Source organism: Halichoerus grypus, chromosome 3 (genome assembly GCF_964656455.1).
Source record: "Halichoerus grypus chromosome 3, mHalGry1.hap1.1, whole genome shotgun sequence".
Lineage (NCBI taxonomy): Eukaryota > Metazoa > Chordata > Mammalia > Carnivora > Phocidae > Halichoerus > Halichoerus grypus.
Window position 1 is genome coordinate 40,532,809 of NC_135714.1, and position 16,808 is coordinate 40,549,616.

The 16,808-nt window shown below is 42.0% G+C and overlaps 1 protein-coding gene across 5 annotated transcripts in view; it reads left to right on the forward strand.

Annotated features, from left to right (window-relative positions):
- DCUN1D4 (defective in cullin neddylation 1 domain containing 4) overlaps nt 1–16,808 on the forward strand; it is a 69,448-nt gene that overhangs the window by 22,396 nt on the left and 30,244 nt on the right. For all 5 annotated transcript variants that reach the window (XR_004917630.2, XM_036093052.2, XM_036093053.2 and 2 more), the window contains exons 4-5: nt 7,323–7,437; nt 10,253–10,344. Coding sequence is in view for 4 of the 5 variants with exons in the window: in XM_036093052.2 (XP_035948945.1) it covers nt 7,323–7,437; nt 10,253–10,344 (207 nt within the window). In the remaining variant the exon portion in view is untranslated. The remainder of the gene's footprint in view (nt 1–7,322; nt 7,438–10,252; nt 10,345–16,808) is intronic.

The window sequence follows — 16,808 nt, forward strand, 5'->3', positions numbered from 1 at the left end:
TGGCAATTTAATAACTGGAAGCTATAATTAAGAAAATGAAAGTGGAAAATGTATTTGGCCTCATGCCTCCTCTCTCACCGTTGGGGACAGTGGACACGTGTGATGTTTGGTGTGTAACGTGCTGGTGCAATGCCTGCTACCTCATACATGCCCGTCAGTGTCAATTAGCATTAGTCATTTCTTAGAACAGTCCATTTCATTAACATTTCCCCATTTGGTTGTAGCATCACTTGTGATTACCATACCTGACGGAGTAGGCTTTAAAAATTAAACAACATAAAATCTGTTATGTTTGGAAATCTGAGAACATTAATCACCATAATGCTGCTTTGAATCTTTTGAAGCCCAATGGTAGTCTCAGCAGCATCTGTAAGAAACTGTATGTGGAAGAGCCAAACCTAAGTGCAAGAGAGGCTGCTGTGTCCCTTCTAATGCTTTTCTTTGGTGCTTCCAGTCTTCCTCCCACCAAGAAAAGAAATAGAGAGAGAGACAGAGAGAGTTAATCTTGGACCAGTAGCCCCAAATCCAAATTATAGGGAATGAATAAAAAAAGCCAAATGGAGAGGACAAAAAACAATGAGTAAGAAAAAAGATGATAGATGTCAGAAGTCAGTATTTAGAAAGGAACGGAAAAATTTTTTTGTCTTAAATAGTAGGATAAAAATCTCACATTTAGACACTAATAGTTTCACTCAAACAAGCAAGTAGTTCAATGATCTGTTCAAGGAAATGAAAGAAAATATTAGGTACTGGAAAGGTGTTTTGAAATGTGATCTGTTTATCAACCCAAAATCACTATGTCTTTGTGACATTGTTCAGTGAATAGTGAGGTGAAACAGCTATATAAGAAGTACTGAAGTGGCAGAATGAACCATGTAAAATGTTATTAAGTGAAACAAGGGTATGATACAACCAACTCAGTAAAATGAAAAATTAGTGAGATTTTTGTATTAGAACATGCACTTACACTAAGTTAGGAAAAGTCAGACAAATTCTCTAATTTTATGGACCTCTTGAGGCCCCAAAACAAAAAGATTAAAAAAGAAAAGGCAGTGGAGCATCTTAGATACATAGATACTGTTTATTAAGAGTAACAGGTTTAGTTAAATTATCATCAAAACAACAAGCTGGATAGTCATTAAAGGGCCTTTGGTCTGATCCAGGTGAACTCGAGTTGCTTTTTGAAATAGATTTTGTGGGACCAAATATTAAAATAAATCAGCTGAAAGATGTTGGCAGTATTTCTAATTGTTTAATGTGGGAAGACTTCATTGACTACCTGATTTATTTGAAAATATAGGCAGTGAATAGAATATTTCATTTGTTCTCTTTAGCATCTTAGATCACTTTAGATCCCCTTCGGTGATCTGAAGTTCTTTTAACACTAAATCAAAAAGAAATGAACCTGAACTCAAGTCATAACTCTTGGGTAAAAAAATATAAGCAATTTTTATTGCCTTCTTAAGGACTACACACACACACACACACACACACACACAGACACACACCACACACACACACACACACACCAGCATCAGGGTAGATTTCAGACTGATTGTCCATCTACTGTAGAGATATTGAGACTGAACACCAGAACATCAAGATAATATTAAGGAGTGTGAGTTCCAGTTTGGGATTGCTAGTTGGGATTCTTCTCCTCTTCCCTTTATTATTATTATCAAAAGGCTTTTCTTCTTTCATATGTATCTGCCAAATATTTCTCATAATGTAAGATGACTCTTTAAAATCTTTTTCATCACTGCTTTTTCTTGGGTGATTGGCAAAGAATGAAAACTTGCAGCTCTCTGATCATTTCAAATGAATTTGGGGTTTCCTAAAGTTCATCTATTGGAAGTTGCTTTTCTTTTTTACCTAATTATTGATCTAGGAACTTTCCGGTGCTCAACTTTATCGGCCAATTTTCTCATCTGTAGAATTGGGACGGTAATAATACCTCTCAGATTTGTGAGGATAACTTTGGAAGTGCTTCAGCATTATTCTTTAAACTATCAGCCTTAACATTTTGCCTTGATCTGTAATGTCAGATTGATTGTACTTAAGTAGATACTTTTAGGGGGTTAAAATAGTCCATTCTTTGAAGTAGATAACATTTCATAACATTTTCATAAGTTGTTTTTTTAGTTTAAAGATAAAGTTTAGTTGAAGTAGATTAATTGATATAAATTCTGAGTCAGTAAAGCCTAAATTTAATGATACAAATAAATACAAATTTGTAAAACATTCATTTAAATGAATGTAATTTTTATTATAAAAAGACATCACAGAGTTATTTTAAGAAGCAAACAGTATCGAATATTTTTGTTTAAAAAAATCCTACTTGCCAGGAGACTTAAAAGTCGAGTGCTTGTTTTACTGAGAAACAGGAAAAAAAATCTGAAATGATATACTATGTATTCATTGGTATTTTAAATATCTGGAAAGGTACTAAGGAAATGTACTGACTTTTTAAGTAGAATTTGATTTACACATGTTTTAGGAACACACTTATTTCACAAATATTTATTGAGAGTGTTCTGTAGGATTCTCAGTAATGTATGTATCTTATTATTATTGTACTAAGATGCTCTATTAGTTGCTGTGTATGCACAGGTGAACCAAGTGGGGCCCTGCAAACCAATGTGTACTTTTGCATGTGCACTTAAAAAACCCTAGTTGTTGCTCTTGCTCAGGTAGGATCCCTGGAGCTATGTTGGGGAGAAGGGGAGTGGGTTTGGGGCACATAAGCCTTGAGTTGTGTGCTCTCTGTGTATTTTGCTGATTTGGTTCATGTTGGCAAAGTATTATAAGTAACCTTGTTTTCCTCAGCATTAAAAAATTGCTTTTCATGTAGCCTGAAACTTTTCACTGTCATTATGGGTTCTAGGGTTCTACCTCTGGAGCTGTACTGTGTAGTCCTTTGTATCTTCACTGGGGGCTGAGTTTGACACATCTTTCCTCTGAGGCGGGATGAAAGGGTCAGTAAGCCAGTGAGTGCCTGAACTCCAGTGGGCACTGGGAAGGTGAACAGACGCCATTTCTTTGTGAAAGATGGCCCCCTCATAGCCACTTGCTTATGCTGACCATCAGAGTAGAGAGATCTAAGCAAAAGCCATCTTTTAACTAGAAGATAAAAATTTTATTTTTATTTATTTATTTTTAAAGATTTTATTTATTTATTTGACAGAGAGAGACACAGCGAAAGAGGGAACACAAGCAGGGGGAGTGGGAGAGGGAGAAGCAGGCCTCCCGCTGAGCAGGGAGCCCGATGCGGGGCTCGATTCCAGGACCCTGGGATCATGACCTGAGCCGTAGGCAGACGCTTAATGACTGAGCCACCCAGGCGCCCCTAGAAGATAAAAATTTTAAATAAATAAAAGAATAAAATGCCAAATTGGGGCTCAAATAATGAGTGCATTTTACACAAACACAAGAAAAAGTGATTTGTGAAACTTTTCACAGAAAACATTCATCAGTAAGGAAGAAAATAAGAGAAAGTTGAAAAAATTAACTTACAATGTTTGTACGTTTACCAAAAATGTGATACTCTTGATAACTAGGACTCAGTGAAAGCTAGACATTATACCAGTTTGTCTATGAGGAAGTAGATAGGAGAGGAGCTAGTGGATTAACCTATATTGGTGAAGACATTATAAATAGTGTGCATTGTGCCATGGGCTGAGGCACTCAAGTGCATTTTCTCCCATGTTCTGCAGACACTGGTGTAAGGGGGAGGTTATTGCCACGTGAGATGCTCAGAACCAAGCCGTGACAGTACTGGAAGGAAATGACTTTTTTTTTGTTGTTTAAGAGAGAGAGGGAGAGTGAGCAGGGTAGAAGGGGGCAGGGAGGGGCACGGGGAGAGTGAGAGAGAGAATCTTCAACAGGCTCCATGCCCAGCTCGGAGCCCAATGCGGGGCTCGATCTCACGACCCTGAGGTCGTGATCTGAACTGAAATCAAGAGTCTGATGCTTAACCAACTGTGTCATCCAGGTGCCCCGACTTTTCTTTATACATAGACATCCAAGGAGGGGAAAGTGAGCTTTGACGTTTAAGACAGACCACTCTTTCTTCCTTCCTTCCTTTCTTTTTTTAAAATTAAAGTATAGTTGACATACAATGTTGTATTAGTTTCAGGTGTACAACATATTGATTTGACAATTCTATACATTACACGGTGCTCACCAGGATAAGTGTAGTTACCGTCTCTCTCCATACAAAGTTATTACAATATTATCGACTGTATTCTCTATGCTGTACTTTGCATCCCTGTGACTTATTTATAAGTGGAAGTTTGTACCTCTTAATCTCATCACCTGTATAGCCCATCCCCCTGGCCCACCTCCCCTCTGGCAGCCACCAGTTTGTTCTTTGTATTTATGAGTCTGTTTCTGTTTGTTTTTTCATTTGTTTTGTTTTTTAGATTCTACATATGTAAGTGAAATCATATGGTATTTGTCTTTTTCTGAAATACTCTCTAGGTCATCCATGTTGTTGCAAATGGCAAGACTTCATTATTTTTTTATGGCTGAATAATATTCCATTGTGTATCTATCTATCTATCTATCTATCTATCTGTCTATCTATCTATCTATGTATCTATGTATCTATCTATCTCACATCTTCTTTATCCAGTCATCTATCGATGGACACTTAAGTTCTTTCCATATCTGGGCTGTTGTAAATAATGCTGCAACAAACATAGGAGTCCATATATTCTTTTCAAGTTAGTGTTTTTTTTTTTTTTTGCCTTGGGTAAAGACCCAGCGGTGGAATTGCTGGATCACAGGGTATTTCTATTTTCAATTTTTTCAGGGGCCTCCATATTGTTTTCCAGAGCGGCTGCCCCAGCTTGCCTTCATCAGCAGTGCACGAGGGTTCCCTTAGCTCCATCACCTCGCCACCACTTGCTATTTTTTGGACACACCGTTATTTCTGAGCAGTGTGGCAGGCTTTCCAGCTTGGCAGGACAGACTTTTACATTCTGCAACCCCCACCGCAAAGCATTCATGGACAAGAATAAATCTTTTTTTTTTTCTTCAGAAGCTTGGGTCACTGTGAAGCTCTTTGGCCCTTTTTGTGTGCTTTAGTGTTGTTTATAAACAGGACCATTTTATAGGGAAGATGGGGTGTGTGTGGTGGTGGGCAGTACTTTCTCCACCTTTCCCTTCCAGTTACTGCTGCTATTGTGGGGGAGAGAGATACGGTGTGCCTTGTGTCTCCGAAAAACTCTCTGCTTCCATCCTTGGAAGGACAGGATCTGGTAGGGACCTGGAGAAGGGTGGCCGAGGGTTGTCTTTTTAGCCCTGTTTGGGGTCTGCTTCTGTGCTAGAGGAGGAGACAGGATCCTTGAGCTCATGCATCATTCAGTACCTGGCACTGGGCAGCCACCTCAGAGCAGGTTTCTAGAAAGAGCTGTCCACCTGCACTGTGTTGGCTCCCTCACCCACATCCCTCCGCAGCCCGTTGCAGCCTGGCCTCCACCCTCACCGCCCCCCTGCTGCGGGCCTTCCTTGCTCAGTCTGGTGGGTGCCTTCGCTCCTTCCCTGAGCTGACCTCGGGGTGCACTTGACCACACCTCCAAATGCTCTCTTCTCCTTTGGCTTGTAGGACATGACACTCTCCTAGTTTTTCTCCCTGCCCAGGTCTTTCTCAGCCCTTTACACATCCACCCTCGCCGGGGCTCTGTCCTGAGTTCTCTGCTTCTCAGTCTCTGCCTGGACGACCTCAGAGAGGCAACAGTAAATAGTGGCTGAGCGCTGGGGCTCTGCTGCTGAGCTGCTTGGTTTCCATCATCCACTTCACCTACTGCTTTCTGACTGTTACTTAATCTCTCTTCTTCAGTTCCTTCATCTGTAAAAATGGGGATGCTAGCAATACCTACATCGCAGGGTCCCTGGGAGCACTCAGGGAGTGCTGAGGTCCAGCCTGAGCACTGTCTGCGTACCTCCATTCCAGCAGTTAGAACGTGTTTCTATTTATATCCCCAGCGTCTATCTACACACAGTGCTTGGCACCTAAGCACTTATCGAGTAGACATTTTTCTTCATAAAAATCCTGAGAGGGAGGTATCACAGTTCTTACTCTTTAAAAGATGAACCAGAATAGGTCAGCGATTGACCAAGCCACATAGTTAGGTGAAGAGCTAAAACTTATTTGTTGAATGCAGATCATTCAGACACCAGCACCCTTAAGCTCTCTCTTGTCCTCTGACTCAGTGAGAGCCCAGGGCCTTCTACCAAGGGACTAGTGGAAGGAGGAGAGACATAGGGGGTCCAGAATTCACCCCTAAACACTTCTGCGACCTTGGAAAATCACTTGGATGTCCGAGCTTTGATTTTTCCCATCTGTCAAGCAGAGATAATGATCTCTGCCCTGCCTGACATTCGGGATTACTGCGGGACCCAAATGGCATATCTGGTAACACCTGTGCCAGGATGGACACGTTTTAATTATCTTATAACTGTTTTGTAATTTGTAATGGTTTTAGACCGTCTGAAGCAAGACTGTCTGGGTTTGAATTCCAGTTTTGCCACTTAACCTAACCTCTCCCTGCCCTCATTCTCTCAGCGGCATAGGCAGTAATGAGGCTTCTCTTTTCATAAGGCAGGTAGGAGGTGGACAAGTGAAGGCATCATGTAAGTGTTCAGAACAGGGCCTGGCTCACAGTGAGGTCCCTGTACGTGTTCCGTGTTGGGATCGTCTGTTAGTATATTTTAATATCTTTTACCAAATGAAGGTTTGCTTCTGAAAATCCTGACCAAAAGTGGCAGAAACAGACTAAAAATTATTATGGAAATTTTGCTCAAGATCCTGTCAGGCTTCTGTCCAAAAAAATCTAAATCCTGTTTTTCTAAGATCAGATACCCCTTGAAGCTTAAGAGTATTGGGACTGATGTGCTTGTTTGTATTTTAGATTCAAGGTTACTGGTTGACCTGGCCTTGCCTAATGAAATACACAAATGAGATAGCAGTGCAGTTCCTTTTGAAGGAACACTGACATATAAAAGAGACTGAAGCTTTGATGATTTACATTAGTGTTTTTGGAGAGTAAATGGAAATCGTGATAACTTCTGTTTCTAATGTGGTTTTGGGGGTGGGGGACATTAACTTATTTGTGTCATTGCAAGGTTTATTTCTCGACTATAACATTTTCCTAAAGAGGAACTAATAACCTTTTTTTTCACCTTATAACATTTACAGATAACATCTAAACCCTTTACGGTATAAGCCACGACTGTTCCCAATTTGGCGGGTGGCGTTCTCTGGGAATGCTAGGATGTGGCTAAACGTGCTGTTGTACCCTGTGACTCTTTGTCCCTAGGAAGCCTGCGGTCTTGCAGCTCTTCAGACTGCTTTAGTAAAGTGATGCCGCCAAGGAAAAAGAGGAGACCTGCCTCCGGAGATGACTTATCCGCCAAGAAAAGTAGACACGATGGGTATGTCGCAGAGACAGTAGATCAAACTCAATGACGTGTATCAAAGAGGCACACTTTCAAAGTGTAATTATCTTGTGATACTTATGTGGGTTTATAAAACAAAGCCAGATTAGGTAAGTCGAGTTCTTAGAAATTGAAGTTTTGTCTTAGTTGACTTTTTGTCTTAGTGGATCTTAGTTGATCCACCAAAACTGGTGTAGAGTTTCTTCCTTTTAAGGGCTTGCCGTCTGTGCCCGTTGAGGACCACAGGATTGGTATGTATCTGTCCTCTAAGGGGTCTCACTCACCAAACACAACCACAGGAATCCGCAGTTGCTTTCGCAGGGGCCCTGGGCTGAATGGCCGGGGGGTGCTGTGGGGCCTGGATGCTCTGAGCCTGCCTGGAGTGGTGGCCGAGCAGAGGTTGAGTCTCAAATGAGTGAGGATTTGTTAGAAATCGTGAAAAAGAAGACTCTGCAAACCACTTCTCTTTCAGACAAGTGAACTGCTTAATTGGGTAACTCGAAAAGTCGTTAGGCTTGTTTATTTTAGGCATCTTTAATTCTTTCACCTCGATTTTCATGAGTCTTTTTTGCTTTGCTCTTTTTGTTTTTTAACAACGAACAAACATCGTAATTTCATTCTTTTCTGCCTTTTTTCCATTTTCCTCCATTCTGGCTCTGTAGGTTACTTCACTCAAGGGCCTGAATATTCACATCTATAAATCAAGGGCATTAGATGAGCTGTTTCTGTTTTTTCCTTGCCGTGATACTTAATATGCTCCAACTCGGTTGGAAGGATAGAGAGATGGACTCTGAAAATGTGAAAATGCTATCACTCTTCCTATACCAGATGAGCAGAAAATGTGATCTATGAGAAGATAGCAGTGACTGAGAAGACAATCACCAGCAATGTTTAGACCAGTGATTTTCAGCTTTGGGAAGCCAGGTCACTTGGTCACTTCTTTGGTGGTGTCGCTGTTCTTGTCATTGGAACTGTTAAATGCTAATAATCACATAGGAGTTTGTGACTATATATGGAGCACTTGCTACTTCTCACCACAGTCTGGGATAACTCCAAATGAGAAAGCTGTGTTAAAACTGGTGGCTGCGTTGCAGGAGGGGGTGAGGTCCTCTTACCGATAGCATTTCATTGGCCACCCAAGGGATAGGGGTCTATAGCTTTAGCTGAGTTTCATTCTTGGTCTTTTTTAATAAACAACGTCATTTACATACCACAGCTTTCATCCACGTTAAGCGTACAATTCAGTGATTTTTACTAAGTAGTTAAGAGTTACACAGCTGTCACTACAAACCAGTTTTAGAAGACCTCTACCACCCCAATGAGATCCCTGATGCCCATTCACAGTCCGCTCCCCTGTTCCCACCCCCAGACCCCCGCAACCCCCCATCCAGCTTCCATCTACAGATTGGCCTTTTCTGGGCATTTCATGTGAGTGGTGTTTTTGTGTCAAGCTTCTTTCACTTAGCATGATGTTTATGAGGTTCATCCACGTAATAGCATGTATTGGTATCTTTTTTTATTTACTGAATGGTATTCAATTGTCCTTTTTTATGTAGAGCACTTTGAGGCACTTCATTACAGCGTCCTGTGTAGGTCCCCATGTTGTTGACCAGGTACAGACTGTGAGCTGAGAATGTCTCGGCCCAGGATTGGAAGCTATATGTTTGACCCCTTGGCCAGTCCCACCTTTGTTTCTGGGTAGTGTGGCTGCCTCTTATAGAAGAAGTACAAAACTGGTGGGGTTGTTTGCAGTTTCGGTATCTTAATACCCTATAGCCATGCTCGGTATTAAAACCCAGAATCTCTAATCAGGCGTACATACAGTTATTCTGGTGAATATCTAGGTCATGAATAAATACTTACTAAAATGTAATTATGTATGATCTTTGTAATATATAATATAGAAATTAAAACTGTATTCATAAGTGTTTACATATACATATGCATACACACACCTGTTTAGGCAATTTATGTATAAATGAGGGAAAGAAAAAGTATTTACTCATAATTTTTCTATTGAAATGACTACTTTAAAGATCCTGCCTTCTCTCCCCTTCCCAGATAGGGAACATCTTGGTTCTTAGCTCCCCCGGTCATCATAAAATACAGAATTCCTGCAGAGAGTCACACTGTTGCAGGAGGAGACTGCCGTGCTTCCTGACTCCGTTGTGCAGCTAATGCTGGGTGTTGCCACACCAGCGGGGCACGACAGGAGAGGGCCAGAGGCCAGGCTCCTCTACTTCTCTCTCCTGAGGCTTTTTTCCCTGGACGCTTGGACATAATTTGATGTTTCTTTTTATTTGCTTAATGTTCCCTTGATGTGTCCAGTACTGACAGGTTCTTCCTTAGACTGTGTTCTGTGCCCACCCTGACTTGTAAGACATGAAAGTCAGGAGAACTTAATGCAGAGCGGGAGTGAGTTCTAGGGTCTTCGCTGGAAGGAAACACCTTAGCCATTTCTGGCTGTGTCTCACTGTATCACTCTGTAGTTCGTTCTGGCTAGTGAGGTAGAGGGGGGACTCGATCCCAGAGTCCCCCCTCTACCTCACTGGCCAGAACGAACTGATTACTTGTTAATGAGAGCAAAACGTGTATCAGGTATTTACCATTTAATTCTGTTTTGGGTCTGACTGTGTTTAAAACTGTAGTTATAAAAGCTGAAGCTTCCAAATGCAGGAAGTAAAATGTTTAAAATATACTGGAAATACTGATTGAATAGATGTCTGGTTTGGGTAAAAGAAGAAAAACTGTCTGCTACTTAACAGAAACTCCGCATCTTTAAATAATTTCAGACTCCTTTTTCAATTTCTAGCATGTATAGGAAATATGATTCAACCAGAATAAAGACTGAAGAAGAAGCCTTTTCAAGTAAGAGATGCTTAGAGTGGTTCTACGAATATGCAGGTAGGTCCTCATTTAGATGATCTGAGACTGTCCCTTATGAAAATAAGGACTACCTTAGGGAAGATTAAAGAATTTTAAAATGTGTACTTTTCTAATGTGGTTTGTGTGCCGTCTCTCCCCGTTTGAGGGAGGGAACATAGTTGAAACAAATCACCAAATGTCCTATTTATAGCCAGCAGCTAAGCCAAAGAATTCAGAACACTAGAAGGGAACTGAAAAGATGAATGCACTTGGGAGAAATACTCAGGATTGCTAGGAAACCTATTTAGAATGCTGGTAGTGGGTGACTCTTTGGATTGGACATCAAAGTTAAAATAAGCTTTGCTGCTTTGAACCCTTATGTGCAATGGGATTTCTTATATTAAGTGTCTATTCTGAAAGATTATTTGGCAGAAAATGTTTGTTTTGTCATTTAAAATGTCTTAAATTCAGTCCTATTTTTGCAGCTTACAATAGCTGGTTGGATAATATCAGACTGAAATCCAGGGTTGTTTGTCACTGGTTGTGTGCGGTATAAAAAGAAAAGGAGTGTTTCCAGACAAGTTTGAGCTGAAGGCTCTTCTACGCCTCTTCTTTGCCGTGTTTCTGGCGCTCTCATAGCCTTTACATTTGATGATTTTGGCCATTTTCAGACCGATTTTCCTGTCCTCTGTCTCTGCTCCCAACTAGGTTTCATGGGCCTCCTGTGGTCTTATTTAAAAAACAAAACAAAAGCAAAAAACAGATCAGACCAAGTCATTCCCTAACACTCCGCTCCAGGCTAGCCTCCTGAAAAAACTCCCTGCTCCCTCCAGGTTGAAAGAGAACTGACTGGCTCACCGCTGCCGTCCCTCCACCTGGAGTGTTTTCTCACCGCTTTGCTATCAGACGATTCTTGCTGTACATCTTCGAGGCCCCTTCATTAGCTTAACAGCCTGCTTTGTACTCACACAGGACATTTTCCTACCTGGCTCGCATGCCCTTTTATTAGGTGTCCAAGCGGGGGTTCCTCCTGTGGTCTGATCTTTCCGTTCCCTCCCCTTTCCCCCGCCCCCCAACCCATCCCCTACCTCACCCTGTTCGTTTTCTGATAAGAACCTTGCCCCTTTAGCCACAGAAGTTGTTCCAAGGGCTGGCAGGTAACTCAGGCCAGGCCCATCAGATAAAATTCCCCTGGGATTTTCAGATTGCAGCTAAGAGAAGAGCATCTTTCTCTTCCGGTGGTAGACTTGAAAGGACGTGATCCTGATTGCTGTAGGTCTTCGGATTTTCGTGAGCTACTCCAATATCTTTCTAGTGAATTAATTCTCCTTCATTACTTGAACTAGTTTGAGCTGGATCTTGTTTGCAGGACAGGGACCTTAGTACAAATACTTACATAGGGGCGCCTGGGTGGCTCAGTCGTTAAGCATCTGCCTTCGGCTTAGGTCATGATCCCAGGGTTCTGGGATCGAGTCCTGCATCGGGCTCCCTGCTCAGCAGGAAGCCTGCTTCTCCCTGTCCCACTCCCCCTGCTTGTGTTCCCTCTCTTGCTGTCTCTCTCTCTGTGTCAAATAAATAAATAAAACTTAAAAAAAAAACAAATACATAGTATCAGAATGTATGTGTTTCCATGTTATATCAAGAGAAAATGAATCTCTCGAAGACATTTTGTATTCCTAGGAAAAGTGGTTGACACTTTGCCAGGTGTTCGATACATGGGTGCTGAATGAATGGTTTTCTCATATTTGTATCACTTTGTGAAGGTTTTTTTGCTTTCTTATCTTGGTTCACATTGATTTTTATGAAGTGGGTTATGAAAAGGAAGTTTTAAACAGACAAAAAGTACGCTTAATTCTACCATCAGAGCACAGCTATTTTGATTCGTGTGTGTGTCTTCCTTTATAAGCAGACATCATTTTTCCCTGGTACAGCCACATTTCTGTGTCCTTTAAAAAGAGAACAGGCTACAGTTTTCCATCTTGTTTGCTTTTCTCTGGCTCAGGAAGGTGACATTTGGGATAAAGATTAAGCCACATTCTTTAGGTTCCTTGAGATCCCTGCCAGGTGGTTCCTTGCAGTTCATCCCTACAAAAAGTTTTTGTGGGTTTGGCTATCCCTGTTTTTACCCCCACCCCCATTTTTTTCTTTTCCTGTGTTAGTAGGGAAAATGGCTTGAAATTGGGAATAATTAGGAGCTCCAGCTGATACCTGCTTTCACTTCTAATAGCCCAAACACATGAATAAAAGCTGTAGATCATTACTGAAGAAAAGCAAATGGTGAGATGACTCCGGGGCGACTGTCAGGTTGTGCTGTGGGATGAGTCTGCCGGGGCAGGCTGTGAGGCAGGGCGCTAGCTAGCAAGAGGAAGGCTTTACCCCCCGTGGTGAAACCCCCGTGGTGAGTTTTGTTTCCTTAGGAAAGAGCTAGCTGGCCTGGGCTGATTCCCTGCACTTTAATCCGAGGTGGGTGGAGGGGCGGGTGGAGGATGGGAGGGCCCTGGTGGTGCGCTTGTCTCACATGGGTGCCCCTTCCCTTCTTCCCAGAGTTCTCCGTTCCACTCCTTACCCTGCCCTCCACTGCCCTGGCTCCTGCAGCCTGAGTCCTGCTCCTCCCCGCTTCTCCCGGGCCAGTTAGCGCCAGCACTCCTTTACACATTCTAGGGTGCAGGCTCTCCCCTTTTCAAATCCCGATCACCTCCATTTCTGGTTCTCAGAGATTGAATAAATGAAACCTGCTCCACCGGGAGCTCTTCCTCCGGGTCTCTGTGGCTAGAGGTTTGCTCCCTTTTGTACTTTGGTATTTGAGTTCTTGGTGACTTGAGAAAGGAAGGTGGGGGAGTGTTGTTTAGACCTCCATCTGAAACTGGAGTCCCATTTCTTTTCATTAGGATGAAAATAACCAGTTTTACAGAAGCAATTTACCTAATAACTTCCACTTTCTGAAGTATATCTAAGAATAAGGAATTAAGCCAAACACGTGCCAGCATTGATGTCAGAGTTACAGGGAAACTCACATAGATGTAGATCATAGAAGTTCTCCCAAGTCCTGACTGACTGTGGGCCCTTAGTTTCTGTTTTGGATTAAGTTCTCTGACGGGATCGTGTTTTGGTTTGCCAAAATGAGATTAAGGACCAGGAGCAGATGCTAAGTGACCAAGTGGTCTGTCAGCAAGGGAGCCGAGGCTAAGGACGACGCAGGGGACAGTGTGGCCTCGTTTGCCTCAGGGATGCAACATGGTGGCCTTATGGAAGCTTTCCCTTGAGGGCCCGGGGCCATGATGAAAAATGTATTTATGAGGGGCCCCTGCTTAAGGTGGCGGGGAAAGTGGGAGGACTCCTTTTTTTTAGATGATTGTCAGTATATCTGCCTTCCAAATGTATCTCCACTAGCTTGTTACCAGAGCATTCCACAGCTTAGGATTTTAGATACAACTTTTTAAAATCCTCTCCTTCGTGCTTCACTTCTGACCCACTTTGTGTTGGCCAGTTACATATTCAGAATTAAGAATTCTCAGTTCTTAATGTTAGAATTAAGATGGCTAAATTCTACGAGTGAATTGATCAATTTAGTGTAAATACAATCTTAACGCCAACGAACAATGTGATTACAGCTAAATTTAGATGTGTGCATGAGAAAGATCATGGCAAAAAGAGAAAAGTTGTTTTAAATAGCAGAATTATGGGTATCTTTTAAGTAATGTTGATTAACAAGCTACATTTTACTATTTTTAGGATAGAATACTACTTTTGGCAGTCATGCCACTGTAAGTCATAGGGTTAAAAACCTGCTCTTTAAATACAGCAGATGCAAGTGTATATCGCTAACATGACAATGGCACTGCATGGAATCTGGAAGAAAGGGAAAACCCTGGAGAACTTAACGTGACTGCTGCATGGTATACCTCAGCAGACCTCCTCTGAGGGCTTGCTGGGGACTAGGCTCTAGGGTGCACTCAGCTCATTTTCTAGTGTGGCCAGCAGACCGAGAAGCATCGTCTTTGGGATGAATGCTGGCAGAGAGCGGCGTCGGTGGCCAGGCTGGAGGGACGGACATTCCGGGGGGGGGGGGTGGCGGGGGGAAGGTCAGCTGGCACACCAAGGCCCCGTGCACAGGCCCGGGGAAGTCGGGCGCCTTGCAAGGCTCAAGGATAGGTTACAGCAGAAGAGCTTTTTTAAATCAGGAGGAATGGAAACCAAAGACAGGAATTTTAAAAGAATTATAAAGTAACTTTTTCTTTCACATCTGCAACCACCTCCCAAGGGGTCCTCTCAGTAGATACCAAAAAAAAAAGGCATCTGTTCCTAAAAACAAAACCTCTTAGCAAAATAGGAATAGGTGGATATTTCCTCATGAGAAGAATTCTTGGATCTCGTAGCCGGAATCTTTACAGTAGTAGAACCATGGAAAGAATGGTGACCCGTACACGTACTCCTGTGCTGTGGAGTAATGGAAGACGGGCCCACTAGCAGAGCGCATGTGCGGGCACTCGCCCAGGGATACCACCAGGCACATGCAGGGACAAAAGCGAGGTGCAGGATTTATAGGCCTAGCATGAACCCTTGTGTGTTAACAAACTTAAAAGTGATTTCATTGTGTATTTGCACATACCTAAGTACAAGCATAAAGGTCTGAGAAGATATATGCTGGACTGGTAAGGAAAGGGTGAAAACACCCTTTTCTTTTTAGTCTATTTTGCCCTGACCTTGTCTGTTGGAGTATTTTCCCATGTGGATGTATTCATGTGTCATTTGTAGAATGTATATGTGACTGCGCACGTGTGGGTATGTGCACCATCCAGGCCAAAGCTAGCAGCCTATCAGGTGGTAAAAGGCTAAATGTATTTTCACTTGAGTGAAGAATGAGATAAGGATGCTTACCCTTGTGATGCTTATTTGCCATTGTTTTGGAAATGATGAGCCAGGGCTGTTAGACAAGACATAGAAAGAATGGAGAATAAATAACTGGAAAGGAGGAAGCAAAAATGAACATTGGTCGGAGATGAAATGATCAAATTCTCCCTGGAAAGCCACAGAGAATTTCATGGACGAACAGAAACAGCAAATAAACATGTACCTATTCCATGCATGTAGAATTCTATAAATGACTTATTTGGGGAAGGTAATTTAAAGGAATATTTAATAAATGTTTGTCTCTGAGGAGTAGGGAGGGGTTGGAGGGGAAACTTGCTTTCTAATTTTTTTTCACTTTCTCTTTTAAATGAAATTTTATATCGTATTTATATATTAATATAGCAAAAAAACTGGATTAAAAATGCAGTAATCTTTTATTTGGATAATAGCTTTTATTATTGTCTTAATATTTAAGTATTATATAAAGATTTCCTTAAATTTTTTTTGAAACAATAACTTTTCCCCTAATAATCAAGATAAGAAAATTAGGAATACATAGAAAAACCTATAAAATAAAAGGAGAAAAAAGAAAATCCCAGAAAAGGGTAACAGATTTGAATATATGAAACAAAACATCTTGTAACAAAAAGGCACATTTGTGATTAAAAGGAAAATAACAGCATGCAGAAAAAATATTTGCCGTGGCCACATTGCAAGGGAAAGACCTAAGTTTGACTTTAGGGGAGCCAGGGCTTTGAAGCAGAGAAAGGACATAAGACTTTCCAACAAGCCCACTAGGTGATTTTAATATTCATCTTTTGAGGACAGCCACCTTACACATTTATTGTGGTTTATTATTATTATTTTTTTAAGTAATCTCTACGTCCAACGTGGCACTTGGACTCACAACCACAAGATTGAGTCACGTGCTCCACCGACCAACCGTGCCTACCAGGCACCTCTGTTTATCATTATTTTATATTGAAATTACTCCTGGGGCGCCTGGCTGCTTGGTCGGTTAAGTGCGCAACTCTTGATCTCGGGGTTGTGAGTTCAAGTCCCATGTTGGGTGTAGAGATTACTTTAAAAAAAAAAAAAGAAAGAAAAAAGGAATTATTCCTATGCCCTGTCTCCCTTCTTGGAGGGGGAGGGACCATGTTTTCTTAATCGTCAGCAACGACCACAGTGCATAGGTCCACAGTGTGTCAAGTAAATGTTACCTGGATGAAACTGAGACCTATGAAGATGGTGGATTCTGCAGGACTTGCTAGATCTAGAGGCTGTGCAAAGATTAGAGTGACTCCTGTATTCCGGTATTCATTCATTCATTTAATAAACTTTCTAAAAGCAACTGCTCCATGCCAGGTGGAATGCTGAGGTCCACTAGAAATACAGTAGCTTTTACTTTGGAGGAATTCAGAGGGAAAGACAGAGGAGCTGGGACTTAACCCAGATGTACCCCATGTGAGAAAACCACTCCTGGCATTGTGGGGGGGGGGTCGCAGAGGACTGCCCCTCCCAGCCTCTGCAGGTGGAGGTGGGAGGAGTGGAAGACTCCCTGTCTGGTGTCAGTCTTCAAGACTGAAAATGAGTCGGCCGGTTAACATGGGGAAGGGAGAGGAAGATGGGCTGAGGCCACAAAGAACAGTCTG